The sequence below is a fragment of the Hydra vulgaris genome, chromosome 08 (assembly GCF_038396675.1).
Source record: "Hydra vulgaris chromosome 08, alternate assembly HydraT2T_AEP".
NCBI classification, from domain to species: Eukaryota; Metazoa; Cnidaria; class Hydrozoa; order Anthoathecata; family Hydridae; genus Hydra; species Hydra vulgaris.
In genome coordinates this window covers 6,204,831-6,223,963 of record NC_088927.1, presented here as the reverse complement: position 1 = coordinate 6,223,963, position 19,133 = coordinate 6,204,831, and the positions used below count along the sequence as shown (strand labels likewise).

The 19,133-nt window shown below is 29.4% G+C and overlaps 1 protein-coding gene across 1 annotated transcript in view; it reads right to left on the bottom strand.

Moving 5' to 3' along the window:
• Positions 1-2,442: 2,442 nt before the first annotated feature.
• Positions 2,443-19,133, bottom strand: part of LOC100200593 (intraflagellar transport protein 56) — a 73,523-nt gene continuing 56,832 nt past the window's right edge. Inside the window, exons 17-20 of the mRNA XM_065802911.1 lie at positions 10,237-10,306; positions 4,454-4,560; positions 3,237-3,370; positions 2,443-3,123 (exon numbers count right to left, since the gene is read on the bottom strand). Of these exons, the coding sequence (XP_065658983.1) occupies positions 3,009-3,123; positions 3,237-3,370; positions 4,454-4,560; positions 10,237-10,306 (426 nt within the window). The 3' untranslated portion in view covers positions 2,443-3,008. The remainder of the gene's footprint in view (positions 3,124-3,236; positions 3,371-4,453; positions 4,561-10,236; positions 10,307-19,133) is intronic.

The window sequence follows — 19,133 nt, the reverse complement described above, 5'->3', positions numbered from 1 at the left end:
AACTATATAAAGTTGACGTTTAGTAAACTTTACATTTATTTTATTTCATAGTGAAAGAAAAATGATATTATCTTTTGCATGCATATATATATATATATATATATATATATATATATATATATATATATATATATATATATATATATATATATATATATATATATATATATATATATATATATATATGAAGACCTCAGTGGAAAAACCGGCGTTGTCACATTTAAAAAGTATTGAGAAAGTATTTGTTGGTCATTAATAAATGTCTTTATTTAAAGCAAAGAAAAAAAAAATTTTGTATAATAAATTACAAAATGTTTTGTTTTTGAATAAATTTTAAATAAAATAATTATAATATAAATTTTTTTAAATTGCTTGTTTCATTTGCTTTAAATAAAGACTTTTAATGATCAATAAATACTTTCTCAATACTTTTCAAATGTGACAACGCCGGTTTTTCCACTGAGGTCTTCATATACACACACACACACACACACACACACACACACACACACACACACACACACACACACACACACACACACACACACACACACACACACACACACACACACACACCCACACACATATATATATATATATATATATATATATATATATATATATATTAGGGTGTTGACTTTTTGTTACCTTCAGTTCCCTGTAAAAAATTGGTTTGAAAGTAACTGAAAACATTGGTTTGAAAGTAACTGAAAAGTTATTGGTATTATTTAGTTTTTGAAAAAGGGAAACCCACTATGATCCTTCATTACATGCTGGGTCCCATGTATCAGTAAAAAAACTTTCTCATTATAAATATATCAACCTGGGTCTCATAAAAACCAGCATTTCATAGAGATTTCAGAAATAATAGTTTTAAATAAAAATAAATTGCTAAAATTTGATATACAAAAAAGCAACAATTTTTAACTAGAAACAGAAAAGGTCGTTTATTATCACATATTATAGCAATATTTAAAAAAAAAAAAAGGTTTCGCTAGAAGATATTATGAATTTCGAAATCGCAATAAAAATCTGTTTTTTTTGAGAGCCAGGTTGATATACTTTTGAAGAAAAAAAGAAATATATATATATATATTTATATATATATAATACATACATATATTTATAATACATAAACATTTAAGATAATTTACGTCATATTAGCTTTTACGTCGCTAATTTTTTTTACAAAATCAGCTTTTTAAAACCACATTTCAAAATAGAGCAGCGAGCATTTTTAGTTTCTTATAGAATGATACAAACTCTCTTTAAAAAAAAGAATTAGTTTTGTGAAGGAAGTCTCAGGTAAAAGTCCTAGCTCTATAAAAACCAGTTTAAACTTGTTAAAACTGCATTTTTTTAAATGCATTTCATTCAAGATGTATAAATACATATTTCAAGTATTTTAAAATTAAGATAAAATTATCTAATATCTTTGTATTTAATGAAAATTAATTTATTAAATTATATTATAAAAATATATTAAAGGAGAAAATAAAATTTTAATAATGATAAAATTTTAAAGTCGAAAAAAAGCTGTTTTCGGTCACTTTGAAACATAAATTATTGTTTAAATCTATTATTTCAGTACTTATTTTTTTATACCGTTAGAATCATAAGAAACTCTTGCTAATAACGTTACTTAAATACTACACACAAAACTGTATATGTACTCCACTCACAAAACTGTATATGTACTTTACTCACAAAACTGTATATGTACTCTACTCACAAAACTGTATATGTACTCTACTCACAAAACTGTATATGTACTTTACTCACAAAACTGTATATGTACTCTACTCACAAAACTGTATGTGTACTCTACTCACAAAACTGTAAATACTACTCGCTACTCACAAAACTTTATTTTGGCCAATTTTAAATGTTTCTAAATCACTGTGCAGTATCACAATTCGTGAAGAAATGGAGGGAAAAAGTAAAAACGTCAACTAAAATATGCTAGAGCAGGAAAAAATATCCGAAAAACTTATGAAGAAAAGCAAAATAATAGGAAAAATGAAAGAACTATTATTCAACAAAGTTAGGTTAAAAATCGATTTTGCACAGATTCGCAACCTTTTCCAGATGATTATCAAAAACAGGAACCGATCGCTGCGCAATCAGAAGTCTCAATTTGAAGAAAATCAATTGCTATTATCAAGGGAAAAAAAAGACGTCTTTTTGAGAAGTTGATACCTTACCGCGTCCACTGGGTAACCTATCAACTTCTTAGCCAGACCTGGGCTCTAAACCTAACCCAGGCCCTAATCCCAAAACGAGCAGTGTGCGAGCAGTGTATCGTCTTGACTAATGAAACGCTTAACAAAATGTTCGTTAACCGAATAACTACCAAATTTAACAAATGCTGTTAATATCAACTTAAGTTAAATTTGTGAACATTTCCCAACACGTTCATTATAATAATGATTTTATAACTGCCAATAGTTATAATAATAAGATATATACATATTATATATTACATATTATATATTACAATTACATAGACTAAAATTTATCTACATCAGTAGAAAATTACATCTTTAATGAAATTTACTACTCATAATATAAATTTTTATAAATATTGAAAACAAAATTCTTGGTGAAAATAATAACTTACAAAATGCAAATGCTTCGAAAAGACTACTTTATATAAATTGTTAAGACAACAATCAATGAATTACAATTAAGAAATGTTATTTAACTAATTTCATAACAAACTATTAGCACATAATATTTCGTAACATCTATTGATTTATTGAAAATTAATCGTTAAAAATTTTATTTATAAAAAACGTAAGTAACAGCATCTGCATCTATTGTTCTTTCTTATTATTTTCAAATATTAAAAAATAAATTTTCATCATTAATAAGTAATTTTTTTACAATTCTCTTTTTTATAATTTCTAAATAAAACTCAGTGTGGCCATTAGGTATTAACACTCGTTGTTATTCTTGATATATTAGATATTGTTCTCTTTGTTATATTAGATATTTTTCAGCAATATTCAATTTACTAAAATTCGATTTTCTTTAGCCCATTTCTTCATAGTGCGCAAGATATATTCTACCTGCGGATTTGAGGTATTTCTAAGAAGTTGCAAAACATCTCTCAAAGTCTCCCTGTCAACGTAACAGCAATCGTGATTAAGTATAAAATATATTTTAAGGAAACAGAAAATCATAGTACAAATATTCTGCAATATTTTGATGCGTATAAAAAAAGTATTAATTACCTTGGTTCACGACCAGCAATGATCATCTGAAAAATACCAACGCATGCTCCTCTTTTTCCTTCCCAGTACTCCGGATTAGGATCGAGTCTCTCCAGTACATCAAAAGATTTTGCGGCATAGTAAAATTGTCCCGTCTATCGTTAAAAGAAAAATATTTATGCATGTTTAAAAGGGTAACCAGGGCGGAGAATAAACCGAAGCGCAACCACACATTCAAATTCTCACAACCAAATAATTTCAACTTAATTTTATTTACTATAGGTTCAACTTTATGAAGATAACTAAACTATTTTTTAGTAGATTAGTAGACTTTATAAGATGCTACCAAGATCCAAACCTTGTCAAAAAGATTAATTCTTTAAAAGATAAATTATTTCTTCCTAGCAAAAATACATGAATCGGGTTTTAAATAGCTTCTGTGCCTAATATATTATTTAGATCTGGTTCCTTTTTGTTAACAACACTTTTCCAAACTTAAATGCTCCGTTGCAAGAAATTGGTTAAGATGTGAAAATCATCACAGAAACTAAAACCTATTTTGAAGAGGGATTGGCTTCCGGAAAGGCGAAAGAAAAAATTAAAAAAAAAGTTTTTAAATGAAAAAAGGAAAAAAAAAAAGAAAAAGAAACAGAGTTTGAAAAAAAGGGAAAAAAAATAATAAAAAAGAAAAACAAATAAAAATATCGAAAAGCAACAACAACAAAAAACAACAAAGTAAAGAAAAAAAGAAAAGAAGTTCAATGTAATTTGAAAGAAAAAAAATTTAAATTAAGAAAAAAATTTTAATATTTTTTAATAAAGTGTTATGTTTTTCGTTATATTTACTGAATCAAATCTATTGTAATAGATTTTAAAACATAATAAATTTGTTTTTTATTATCGCTACTTTTTATTAGTTTTTCTCGTTGTTATTATTTTGGTGAATTATATCCTGCTTCCTTAATCTAGTTTTGACTTTAGTATTTAATTACTTTATTTAAGGAGTGATTTTCTATCATCTCTAAATACTGTTATTGTACCTCTTATTTTTATTACTATTATTATTAATATTTTTATTGTTAATTAATATTTTTATTATTATTAATATTATTATAAAAATAATTTACAGAAAATAAGTAGCTTGTTGTTGTTAATTATGAAAAATAATTTGTTTGTCATGCGATTTTGTTTTATGACATAAAACACCTCAAAAGCATTTTAATACAAAATTTTAATACCTTATAACAATCATTGGCTATCAACTGCAAAAGACTAAAAGATTCAGAGGATGTTTCCATCTTTAAATAGAGTTCCCATGCTAATCGGGCTTTACGGTTCATTACATCTAGTAAAAAAATAATAACAAACATAGAATTTTTTTTTAATAGTCTTATAACATACCCATAAAAAAATTTGTTAACAAAATTAATAATTCAAAAACTTTAGGAAAAACTAATGATCAAAAAGATGAAAACTGTAAATCAAAGGCAAAACTTAAAGATTTGCAAAAAAATTTTCTATATCGTTAAAAAGCAAATCCTGAAATTCCCATTGTGATGGATAAAACCAATATAAATATATCAATTAAGATATGGAAAAAAACTTCAGATACTTCTAAGTTCAAGTGTAACCCTGACTCACTTCTAAGTTCAAGTGTAACCCTGACTCACTTCTAAGTTCAAATGTAATCCTGACTCACATCTAAGTTTAACTCTATTTTGGACAAGCTATTTGATATAGTAAAGTGCAGGTATGCCATTGTTTCTTATGAAGAGGCAAGTTGTAATTCTTGTGTTTTTATAGCTCATATTTTTTTCAATGCAAGAGAGTAAACAGAATTTCAATAGAATTTCAGTTTATAAAATCTTTAAGAGAAAAATTTGGAACAAAAAGTAGTATACAAATGGGTGCTGAGGGTTTTAAAGAATCCAACAGGTAAAATAAAAATAATAAAAGAAAGGAAACTGGAAAAAAGAATTCACAAATAGATTACCTATCTTATCATCCTCAAGAAAACGAAACCAAAGTACCAATTGTTAATATTGAGAATACTGAGAATGGAGATATTGTATCCTCAAGATAAGTCTTAGTACAAAAGCTGTTTCTAAAAAGTCATTAAATATGAAAAAAGTTGCATTTGCATCATTAAAATATGGAGTATCAAATAAAGCAACTGCTGAAATTTTAACACTTACATTAAAAGAAGCTAAAGAGGCAGGCTTTCTTAAAATTAATGTGACGGACAGTGAAATAGTGACAAAGCAAGAAAATTGAACATTCTAAATTGAAGGTGATAAAATAATTAAAATCTGAAAATAATAATATTGTAAAATAAGATAGAGTTCAATGTATAATATTTTATTCAAAAAAAAGAAAAAGTTTTCTTTGATGGGAAAATATGCAGAATTTCTCCACAGACTTGTACAAGAAGACCGTTATTTGAGTTTTGGTCAGGTGCTTTATATCTATACTGTTTTACAAACGAAAAAGTAACAGATCAGAGTTTATTTTCCTAGCAGAACACATAGCATCAAGGCTGCAAGCAACCACTATTAAAATTGGAAAGTAGTTAAAGGAAAAGATGAAGATTGTAGAGCAAGATAACAATTGACAGACAACTTAAAAGATTGCAAATTATATGACTCAGGAAAGTAAGATGAAGGAAGTGAATTCCAAAGAGCTAATGTTCAAGAAAAAAACTAGAGGAATAAGAGTTTTTGGAGCATTTAGGAACAGTCACCGAAAAATGATGAGACCTAATTGAATGACGAGTAACATGAGAATAAATTTTAGTAGATAAGAGTTAATTCTAGAAGATGAAGGGTAGATGAATCATCAAGTACATTACCATTCATAAATATAGGAAGATCTAAATTATTGCGATAATGATTGGCTGAATAAAACTAAGTTTAATCTGAATTAAAGTTCACCAGCCACCGTGAGCACCATGCTGTAGCAAAAGTGAGATCCTTTTCAAGCTCAAATGCCCTCCAAGCAATCAGAGAGTGTTGGCTTCTTATCATGAGAAGAATAAATAGTAGTATCATCAGCGAACAATGCCACCTTAGATGTGAGAATATCGTTAATGTAAATTAAAAAGAGTATATGGACAAGGATTGAACTTTGAGGAACGCCGGAACTTACAGAATAAGAAGAAGAGTGCTGTCCGTTGAGGACAACTTTTATACTACGATTGGAAAGAAAGGATTCAATAATCTTAAAGATGTTACCAGTTACACCATAAGAAGAAAGCTTATGAAAAAAACTAGCATGCCAAACTTTATCAAAAGCTTTAGAAATGTCAAGAGCAATAGCCTTAACCTATCCACTTTTATCTAATGCACAATAAAACTTATTGGTTATTACTGCTAGCGAATCAGCTGTAGAACAAAAAGTTATTAGATTCAAGATGAGAGACTCAGTGTTTGTTAATTAAAGATTCAAAAACCTTTGCAAATGATAGGAAGAAGACTAATGGGATGGTAGTTCGACAAATCAAGTTGCTCTCCAGAATTTTTTGACAGAATCAACCTGACGTCTGTTTTCTGGAGAATTGTTTTGCTGTTAGATATGGAAGTAACGATTTCAATTGGAAATTGCAGCACAATGCAAGGAAAACCATGGAGAAGAGTGAGGCTTGACCTGGAATTGTCGAGAGGGAATAAAAGACTCCATGCTAGCCTGAATCTATGAAGTTATGTAAGAAGCACATTTGTCAGCAGGAAGACAAAAGATTTCTACGAAAAGGCCATCACGAAGAAAATCACGGAAAGAGTCACAGTCAGCTTTAAGGTAGTAGTAAGAGGTACAATGATAGGGGGATTCAGATGATGAAAAAGAATGAAATAATAGATTTAGAGAGATCAAACAGTGATCAGAAGCACCTAAAGGTAAATGTGGAGAAACTGAGCACTGACTAGGATCAGAAACAAGATATAGGTCAAGTAGAGAAGGCACACAAAAGAATAGTCTGTGGATTCAAACCTAGTTTCATGACAAATTGGTAAATTTTTACATAGTCACACACTAGGCCAAAGCCAAGCATGTGACTATTGGAGTCTTTACAAATTAAAGGAAGATAACTATCAACATTAAGATCACAAGATGAGACAGCTGAACTCAAATTAGTCTCACAAAGAGCAAGTAGGTCTGGTGAGCTTTGCAAGAGATAAGACTCGACAAAAGAAGTTACTTCGAAGACCACGAATATTAGTGAATGATAGGTTTAGAGAACTTGGTGATAACAATGGTTTTTTGTGTTTTATAGTTTTTGGTACTTTATTCATTTTTAAATTTGTTAAAGAACTTGCCTCAAAGCATAGACAGTACACAGTACACTGTTTAATAGCCCAAGCAATTGCCTCGTTACTATTAATAAACCCTAATATATAACAAAGTGCTCCAAATGTGGCATTGACAATTTACACCAAAAGTATGAACAGGGACACCATCCATGCGAAATATGGCACTGTTAATACTTTCATATTTTTCAGCTGTTGATGGAATCAGCCTCTCTTAGAGCTACCACAGAGTTATGGAAACCTGACTACCAGCTGGCCTCAGAACCATTAAAACTGAGTTTTAGAGCTCTATCCTCATTAGGAAATAATAGAATGAGTTGCCTAGTCATAAAAACAGAGACACAAGCAAAACCCGTGCAATTGAATCAAGAAGATCTAGCAATCAATATCCTAAACTGGAAACAATGTATTAAAAATACATCTGCGCCAGCCTAATAGATGAAGACGGGGTGCAAGGCTGGTCAACAGATAGGATCTGTTTACCCCTTAAGTCTTTGCCTAGGAGGCCTTCTACAAGACAGTAGCCGGATGCATTTAACATCTGCCCAAGATGAGTATTTTTATCTCAATTATACTCAACCAAGAGCCCCTAAACAGGGGGTGTTTTAAGTTGGAGTTGACTTCTCCTAGCCTTTGCCTAAAAAAGTGTATCCTACAAGGCAGCAGAACATGAAGCAGATTGTACTGGGTTAAATGTTACTAGTAGCAGAACAGTAGGAGAAATCTGACCTAACCTGACATATGTCAGGTCAGGTTATCCTGGTTATCCATATAAATAAATGAATTATAGAACATGAGATAGAATCAACTTTCGTTGCTGTTGGCTGTGATTTAACCAATTTTAATACAGGTAAATGATTGATAAAAAATATATGCGATTTAAGCAATCAAGTTGGCCCCCGCAATCACGTACACTGGTTAACCTTGGCAAACAGACTTTGCAGAATCTGGTGTTACAGCATCAACTTAATGGAGACGATGTTGAGAAATTAAAACACCTTGTACAATTCTGTGTTGGTGTATGTTCTGTATTATGGTTTGAAATTAATGTTTTATTTGTGAAAAATTTGATAACAAAAAATGTTCAGGTAATACATAAATGGACCAATAGACCATGACAATTATAAAACAGCTGGAACTCCTAAAAAAAATGAACTATTATAATATTCTATATAAATATTCAGCAAATAATTTTGCCCTATGGTTGTTGCTCTGCCTGAAATTCTTAGAGTGAATCCATTCTCAGAGTGAATCCATTCTCAGAGTGAATCCATTCTCAGAGTGAATCCATTCTCAGAGTGAATCCATTCTCAGAGTGAATCCATTCTCAGAGTGAATCCATTCTCAGAGTGAATCCATTCTCAGAGTGAATCCATTCTCAGAGTGAATCCATTCTTCAAGAACTTTGTAGCAAAGATAAAGACAAGAGAACCTTTGTAGTAAAGACAATAATTTTGATAAGAAATGTTTTAATAACTTGATTTTTGTACGTTCTCTAGGAAATATTGCTGTTAAATCAAGAAAAACTTCAAAAATTAACACCAACACTGTAACTTTAATGGGACTGATTAATTAGAGTACTTATTTACGAACCTTTGCTCACATACACAATTGGTAAAAAAGAATTTATTCAGTACTTACAAATCTTGATAAAGGATCCAGAATTTCATGCCGACTGACAATCCAAAGAAAGAATTGTAGAGGAAGTTATAAGAGCTTTTAACATAATTTACAGACAAAAAAGATAGGATAGGTTTATAAAAATAACAGTCATTCAGAGAACTTCTTCCTGTTTTAGAATCTAAACAGAATTTGCTTTTTTAGGCAATATGTTGTAATTTTTTTACAAAATTAGGATAATCAAGTAAATTCATACAAATGACTTTGGTATTTGGTCTGTTTATAAGTTACTGCATTGGCAAATGCAACAACTTATAAACAGTAACTAATCTTTTTCCATATTTTTAATTTGCTGTATTTGGGGTGGTGGTCAAGCAACCTTTAAAAACTGTTTTTTTTATTTCAGCTAAAATGATAATCTAGGTGTCTAATTTAGGATATTTGGATTGAGGATTTGGTGGAAGATGTTTTTACCCAAAGCCTCAGTTTTTGAGGTCAAAATTTGAAAACCTAAAAATAAAAATTTTTGATTTCTTTGTTTGCATTATTTTATAAAAGAGCAAACACATTTAAAATTCATATGGCCTAAGCATTTACTGTAAAAAGTTAAAAACTGACCCGTCCTATTACTCAGAGAGATAGTTACTAAAAGATAAATTTTGTTAGATGTTTATTTGATCAGTATTTTGGTCAATAAACTTTAATTTGTATTAAAAATTAAAGAACAAGATTGGTTCAAGCATAACAGTAACAATGAAATTAACATAATTTACAAACTCTATTGTAAAATGTTTTTCACATAATTGACTTGATAAACTTGAGAGAAATTATTAGTAATATAAACAAAGACATTTTTTCAAAAGTTTTGATAAATAGGTTCACAAAATATAAAACCTTTTTAAAGATTGTTTTTTGTGTTTCAAATAAAATTTAACTCTAACAATCCCTTTTTTGCAGAATTATCTCTGGAATCCTGTTTGTCATGTGTCTTTCTCTATAAATCCATCACTTATCCCCACACTTTTATTATACCTTTTTCAAAAAAATAAACACTTTCAGTTTTCAAATAAACATCTGCAACCAATTAAAAATGAACTTACAAATTCGTGCTAACCAACTTATATATACATAGTCATTCTTCATTTTTTCATTCTGAATAAGAAGCATTATCTAAAAAAAAATAAAGTTTAATGGTTTTATAGAATTTAACATAAAAGAATTCTTTTATAGAATTTAACATGAAAGAACACTTGACTATTTAAAAAAGATGTACAGCAGAGTGTACATACAGTAACTGATTTAGCTATAGGTGCTGTGGAATGTACACAGATTACCTAAGGGTTTTTGGTTTGGATAGGTAATCTATTTACTTAATGAAAGACCTTATTCAAACCAAAAAACTTTTTCTGGTCTTTTTTTTACTTTTTTTTTCAATCTGATATTAAAGCGTATTTATGATGAGAAAAAATTAAAGTATGCCAAGCCTTATTGCATTTAAATTTTTTAGATAAGGATAATAAATAAGAGTTATTTTGGTCTTCCACTTGCAAAGAAATTTATTAACTTTTTATAACTATTAGTTACTCATAGGTTTTCGATAAGATTTTTTCTCTAATATAACTATATTCAGTACTTGCCTAATATTATTAACAGTTGTGGTGTAGTCGTAGAGCGCTCGCCTAATAAGCAAGAAGTTCCAAGTTTGATCCCCACCACATTGCTGGTAGTACCGTGCTCAACTTGTTTCTCTGAGCAGCGACCTTGTTCCTTAAGGTTCGTGTTTCGGAGTTATAGAGTTGAGAGAGGGTTGTAACCACAACTAAAGTAGCCTTCTCAACTGTAGTGGTCTTCATGGCCTTGAGTAGGTGAATTTTTTTTTTTTTTAATTTAGGTGCCCCAAGATATTCTTATAGTCTTATCACAGAGCACCGCGGATGAGCTTTTAATTGGAAGTTCACCCCTCCTTCCTAACCGATGCCTCAAAACTTGTCGAGAGGTGGGGTTTGAGCCACGGGTCCTTTGTTTCTGAGGCAAGGGCGCTACCACTGCGCTACAGCTACTCGATAAATTGAAATGATTTTTAAAAAAAAACTGCCTCAAAATGATAAATGATAGCTGAAACCGCATTTGCAGTAAAAGAGAGTTAAATTGCTAGTTGAATGCTCATTTTGAGGTGCTCTGTGATAAGAGACTGCTAAGAGAACTCTTATAACAATATACATACACATATATACATATACAAACATGTATGTAGATATATATATATATATATATATATATATATATATATATATATATATATATATATATATATATATATATATATATATATATATAAGAGTATATATAGAAGAGTATAAACTTCTGTCTACATAACTTGATTTAGCAGCACTTTTTGCATGTTCTACTTATTTCAGTTAATGTTTGTAAATAGTTAATGTAAATTTGTTGTCAAGAAAATTATTATTTACTTTCTGTACTTACAAGGCCAACAACTTATATACATACATATATATATATATATATATATATATATATATATATATATATATATATATATATATATATATATATATATATATATATATATCACTGTTCCAAAAAAAGGCTTCCCACCCAAACCTTCTGACCCAGAGAAACCCTCTTGAGAGATGATAGTATGTACCTAGAGGATCAAAAAAATATTAAACTCAAAATCACTGATTGGCGTCCAAGAGAGAAAATTGCATTTAAAGTTTATGCTATAAATGAAAAGGCTCAAAGAAAAGAAATTCAGTTGTATTAAAATTTTTTTCTGTATTAAGTCAAAGTAACTCTACATACATAAAAAACAATGCAATTAAATTCACTGTCAACAAAAAAAACGAAAAATCTTTTTAAATTTTTTTTCTGGAGTTAAGCGAACAAAGCCTTTGGAGTTTTGTAGCGCAACACAAACCTAAAAGTCGCGTAAAATTCTGGGAAAAGACATGTATTTGTTAGTTTACGTTTGTGTTTTTTAGATTTGTGTTTATTTAAAACAAAAAACATAGCTTTTCATGACAAAATGCCTAATTGGGCAAAGACTCATGAAGAAAACAGAAAATGTATCTGCTTTCTTTGTTTCAAAAAGGCTTCTAGAGCACTGACTGACAATATGAAACACAGATCACAGGTTATTTTACAGAAACAGATTGATTTTTAAGATCCAAGAGTTCCTCTTGGTGTATGTGAGGCCTGTAGATCATCACTTGGAAGTTGTGATGAAGGTCAGAAGGTCACTTTGCCAGAACTTCACAACTTTAATTCAATCATACTAAAAACACTGACCAGAACTTTAACCTGTGATTGCAAGATTTGCTCAACTGCAAGACTATCTGGAAAAACTAAGCCTACTTTTCTTGAAAACTCATCCAACCCAGGACCAGCCAAGGTTACAAAAGCTCAAAATACTGTAGAGAAAAGATGTGGAAAATACTTTTCAGTCATTGGCTGTGGTTTTGCTCATGTATGTACAAAGAGTACTCTACACAAGAACTTGGTTGAATTCACATCAAAGGACAGACTTGCTGCTAAAACAGTTGCAGTGTCAGTCATTTCTTCATCTGAAGCATCTCCACATGGAACAATTCGTCTCAAACAAGCACAATGAGGCAGTCCTTCAAGGTAAATAATGTCTATAATGTGATTAAGAAATATAATTGGTTAGTATAATAGTTGAGAATCTTGACAATATTTTTTAATTTATTTGCAGGTACATCATAATCCAAATGCCTCTTTCCATAAAAAGAAGTCCTTGGTGCAGAAGACTTAGCAAAAGTACAAATGAACACTTGTCTTTCTAACTCTGGAGTGCAGAAACTGGTTTCAACCTTGAACAATGTGTCACAGACCTGCATTGTAGAAAAAAATTTTGCAACTAACTTTCAGTCTTTTTGGCGACAACTTGCAACTGAATTTACTCACACTGAAGTTCTGTTTTCATCAGAAAGCAAATCAGCAGAACCAAAATTAGTTGCACATTGCATTGTGCAAAGTCTCTTCTAGAAAAAACTCTACTCAAAAGAAACATTTCTCAAAACCACCTTGAAAGTGAAAGTGGGTATAGATGGGGGAGGAGGTTTTCTCAAAGTTAGTTTGGGTGTTATTGATTTGAAACAAACCCCACAACATATCACTAGAAGACTTCTGACTCATCAAACTGCAAAAGATTCCAGTGTCAAAAGACAGCTTTTACTTGCTGTTTGTGAGGAACTTCCAGAAACCTATGAGAATGTGAAAACAATCTTAGAACTTGTCCAAGTGCACCAAATAAGTTTATTCTTGTCTTGTGACATGAATTAAGTCACATGCTAGTTCACACCTTTGTACATGATGTGACATTGATGCAAAGAATCTTGCAAGCTGTGGAACTCCTCGAACCTTTGGTTCGGTCAAGAAAAACTTTGAAGCTTTCATTGCCTCTGGGGGTGATAGCAAAAAAGCAAATAGGTTTAACAACACTATTCATTCTCCAATTATCAGTCTTCCTAATGATTCTCTCCTTATTGACCTTATCCCTCTAATAAAGCTCCATCTGCTATTAGGAGTTGTGAACCATCTGCTTAAGTCACTCAAAGACTCTTGGACTAATGTTGACAAGTGGCTTTCTGCACTACACATTCAAATTAAGCCATACCATGGTGGTCAGTTGGCTGGACCAGAATGCTGAAAGATTCTGAAAAACATTGACTTACTTTAACAACTAGCTGAAAGAGAGTCTGCATTTCATGTTTTTGGCTACGTTGACACAATGCGAAAATTCAAAGCTGTTGAAGATATCATGCTTTGGCAATGAACTTGACAAAGACTATTCTGAAAAAATCCAAACTTTCAAGGAATCCTACATTGCTCTCAATGGGCCATCTGTAACACCGAAAGTTCACAGTCTTTCACCGTATTTAACATTTCATCAACAGAAGGAAATGCTCTCTAGGCATCTTTAGTGAACAAGGGACAGACGCACTACATCATGAGTTTAAGCTCCATTGGCAAAAATTCAAACGTTTTCCTGGTCATCCTCAATATGCAGAGCACTTGACTAACTGTCTGGTTGATCTTAACAGCAAGCACATGTGAAGAATGAGAGCTTGTAATTAAACTCAGAATTGCGATCAATTTTTAAGCTTGTCAAAGAAAGAAGAGTAGTACTTGCTCATTTTATTTTTAGAACTTTATTACCTTTTCGATCTTTTGTGATTGTTTGATGAGTTTATGTAACAAAACTTATTTTTGAATAATAAAAATTAATATATATATATATATATATATATATATATATATATATATATATATATATACATATACTCTTATATATATACTCTTATACATTTTTTTCGTATATATATTTTTTGTTTTTTTCAGCTATTATAGTGACAAGACGTGTATTTGCGTATGATTTTATCAACAAAATTATTATTAGTAAAAAAGGTTTAATAAAGTTAAACAAATTATAATGGTAAATGTTCAGTCAACTGAGTTCAATACTTATAAAGCCGAGCAAGATAAAATAATTGGAGCATTAAACAAGACAATCGATGAGCTAAAAAATTGCAATTCACTGTTGTTTGAAAGAATTAAAGCTTTAAAAAATGTTAAGTCTCCAAGCGCACCAACCTCAATATCTTGGGCAAATGTTGTTAGTGGCAGTGCACCATTAAAAAAGTCAGTTGACCAATTGCATATTATGAATGCTGTTGCTGCCAAAACAAAAGAAAGGGAGAAAAGGGAAAACAACGTAATAATTTTTGGCATAACTGCATCAAAAGTTTTGGATACTGCAAGTGCTAAAAAGGAAGATAGAAAATCAATCCTAGATATATTTAGTTCAATCAATTCAAATATTGAACCTAAACAAATTATAAAGCTTAAATCTAAATCTGATAAAGAACCACCATTTGTTGTCATCCTTAATAATAAAAAAGAACGAAATTCTATTTTAAAAGCTGCAAAAATCTTAAAAAGTTCAAGCAGGTTTAGCAATGTATTTATCAACCCTGACTTAACTGAAGCTGAAAGATATAATGCCAAATTATTAGGAGATGAGTGGAAAAAACTAATTTTAGAAAATGCACAACCTTTGGTTTATTATTATGGAATACATAACGACAGAGTTGTTAAAATCGTCAAGTAGCAATTAATTTCAAATAACAGGAAATTAAATCTGAACTGTTACGAATCATTAACTTCTGTTGGTTTTAACTATATGTCAATTAATAATAAATTTTCATCCAAAAATAACTTGATTTATCTAATAAGCAAAAAAGTTAAAAATGAAAAAATAAGTCGAAAAAATATTTAAATATAACAAATATATAAATATAACAAACAAATTAATTTCAATAACAATGACAGCTTTTCTTTACAAAAAAATTCAAATAAAAAATTTTCTTTTCGTCTTTTTAACGCAAGAAGCCTTGCCAATAAACTTCATGAGTTTTATTTATATGCCGAGGCTACAAAACCGGCTGTAATCTGTGTGTGTGAGACATTTTTCAATAATAAACTTTCTAACACTAATTTATATCCTAAAGATTACTCAATTTATTGCAAAGACCGCATTAAAATTGGCGGAGGAGTCACAATTTACTATAGAAATGACACCAAAGTAGAACAAGTACAGATTAAGCATTCAGATACTGATATTGATATCATCTGTGTTGATATGATTTTTGGATCTCAGAAACTCCGTCTAATAACTTGCTATCATCCACCTTTCTATACAATAAAAGATGTTGCTTATCTTGATTTTATGATTTCAATTATTTATAATTTGTGTTACTTGGTGTCGCAGATTCTTATTGTTGGTGACTTCAACTTACCTAAAATAGATTGGCCTAGCTATGTCTCACCAAACGAAAAATGTCATAGTAAATTCTTGTATTTGGTAAACGAACTCGGTTTGCACCAATTTGTTAAAGAACCCATGCGCAATATGAATTTTCTTGATCTTGTTTTTTCGAATAACAGTTCTCTTATAAGTGATATATCTGTTGAGTGTCCTTTTAGCACTAGCGACCATAATACAGCCCAATTTTCTATAAATACGAACAATTTCAACCACTGTGAAAATAAACCAGAATCTTTCTACGACTTTTCTAATGCTGATTTTAAGAGCTTTGAATTATATTTATCAAAAATAAATTGGGATTTCGAGTTTTCTTGTGCCTGTACAATTGAGGATTACTGGACCATTTTTCTAAGGCTTTTTGGTACTGGTATTAATGAATTTGTACCTATTAGGAAAAAGTATTATAACAAAACAAGTAATCACTATCCAAAATACATTAAAAAAATCTTAAGTCGCAAAGTATTATTATGGAAAAGATGGACAAATAATAAAACCATTTATAACAAATCAGCTTACAAACAGTATGCCAGGAATTGCAAACTTATCTTATCTAATTACCAATCGAAAATTGAATTAAACCTAGTAGAGGGAAATAATATTAGCAAGTTTTATAAATATGTTAATAATAAAATATCGTTAATAAGCACCACCATCTAATAGACAAAAATAACAATAACAAGGTCACTTCCAGTTATACAGAAACTGCTAACGTGTTTAATAATCACTTTGGAAGTGTTTTTACGGACGATAATTGCTATTTTCCTAATATTGCCATTTATGTTAATGATCCAATAAGTATTGACACGGTTCATTTTTCCATGGAGTCAATGTATAAAACCCTATGGGAATTAATCCAAGTACCTCGTTCGGTCCTGATGGTCTACCTAATGCAATTCTTAAAAAGTTAGCTCATGTTTTATATTTTCCTCTTTCATATATTTTTGAGGCTAGTTTTACATCAAACACTTTACCTAATCAATGGCGCAAAGCTTTCGTCTCCCCAATTTTTAAAAATGGAGCTACATTGGATCCTAACAACTATAGACCCATCTCTTTAACTTGTACTTGTTGTCGAATCATGGAAAAAATTATCAACTCACATATTGTTGAATATCTAAATAAATATAACATAATATCTCCTAGTCAGCACGGTTTCCTCAATAAACATTCTACATGTACGAATCTTTTAGAATCTACTAACGATTGGAGTACCGCACTTGACAATCATCTGATTACAGATGTAATATATATGGACTTCTGAAAGGCGTTTGATTCCGTATCTCATTCAAAACTAATATTTAAACTTTCATTATACAATATTCGTGTTAACCTTTTAAAGTGGATCACTGCATTTCTCACAGACAGATCTCAACAGGTTAAAATTGGTAGTGTTTTATCAGATCTGATTCAAATTGTTAGTGGTGTACTTCAGGGTAGTGTGCTAGGACCAACTTTATTCTTATTATTTTTAAATGACTTATCAACTGTAGTAAACAATCTCGATTGTACAATAAAACTTTTTGCTGATGATTTAAAGTTATACAGTTCATATCGCGATATGAATCATAGCAACAATTTAACTGTTGATCTTTATAGAATAGTTATTTAGTTAGATACTTGGCAATTGTCAATTGCCAGCAAGAAATGTTTTGCACACAGAATAGTACTTTCTCCATTGCATAGTATTAGTTTTGATTACAAGCTAGGTGATTGTATTGGTCATCTAACCCAAAAGATCTTGGAGTAATTATGGACTCCCGCCAAAACTACAAAAAACACAATGCCAGAGTCATTCATGTAGCAAATACTAGAGCATACCGAATCTTAAAATGCTTTAAAACTCGCAATCCTATTATATTAGTACGTGCATTTACCACTTATATAAAACCAATTATTGAATATTGCTCTCCAGTTTGGTCGCCACACCAAACTATTTAATAAAATATATTAAAAATATTCAAAAACGATTCACAAAAAAAATTGCTAATATTAGTTGTTTAAGCTATTCTAGCCGTTTAAAGCTGCTTGGTTTGGATTCTCTGGAACTCAGACGTTTAAAACATGATTTAGTCATATGTTTCAAAATTATGCATAATTTGGTTTGCATAGATAAAAACTTGTTTTTCGAAATTAACAATAATAATTATACCCGTGGTCATACTTTTAGGATTAGAAAGCAACGATATCAACTCAACATTCGCAAATATTGTTTTTCTCAACGAGTTGTAAATATCTGGAATAATCTGACATCAGAAGCTATAAATGCTGATAACATTTGTATTTTTGAAAATAAAATAAAATCGTGCAATTTCGATAAACATTGTGTCTTTAAAGTAAATGAATGAAATCTTAAATGTTTCTATTATAAACTATATTTGTTCCTATGTACTTTGCTTTCTTATTTAAGGGCATATTGTCAGTGTCTATTTAATGGACCTGTATGTCCTTTAGAACATGTATTTTTTTTTTAAACTTGTTCTAATAAATCTTTATTTATTTAATATATATATATATATATATATATATATATATATATATATATATATATATATATATATATATATATATATATAAGAGTATATATAAATATATAAGAGTATATATAAATATATAAGAGTATATATATATATATATATATATATATATATATATATATATATATATATATATATATATATATATATATATAAGAGTATGTATATATATATATATAAGAATATATATATATATATATATAAGAGTGTGTGTATATATATATATATATATATATACTCTTATATATATATATTCTTATATATGTATATATACTCTAATATGTATATATATACTCTTATATATATATATACTCTTATATATATATATATACTCTTATATATATATATATACTCTTATATATATATATATACTCTTATATATATATATATATATATATATATATATATATATATATATATATATATATATATATACATATATATATATATATATATACATATATACATATATATATATATATATACTCTTATATATATATACTCTTATATATATATATACTCTTATATATATATATACTCTTATGTATATATATATACACACATGCAACAGCACACCCAAAGTCAAAAGTAATTA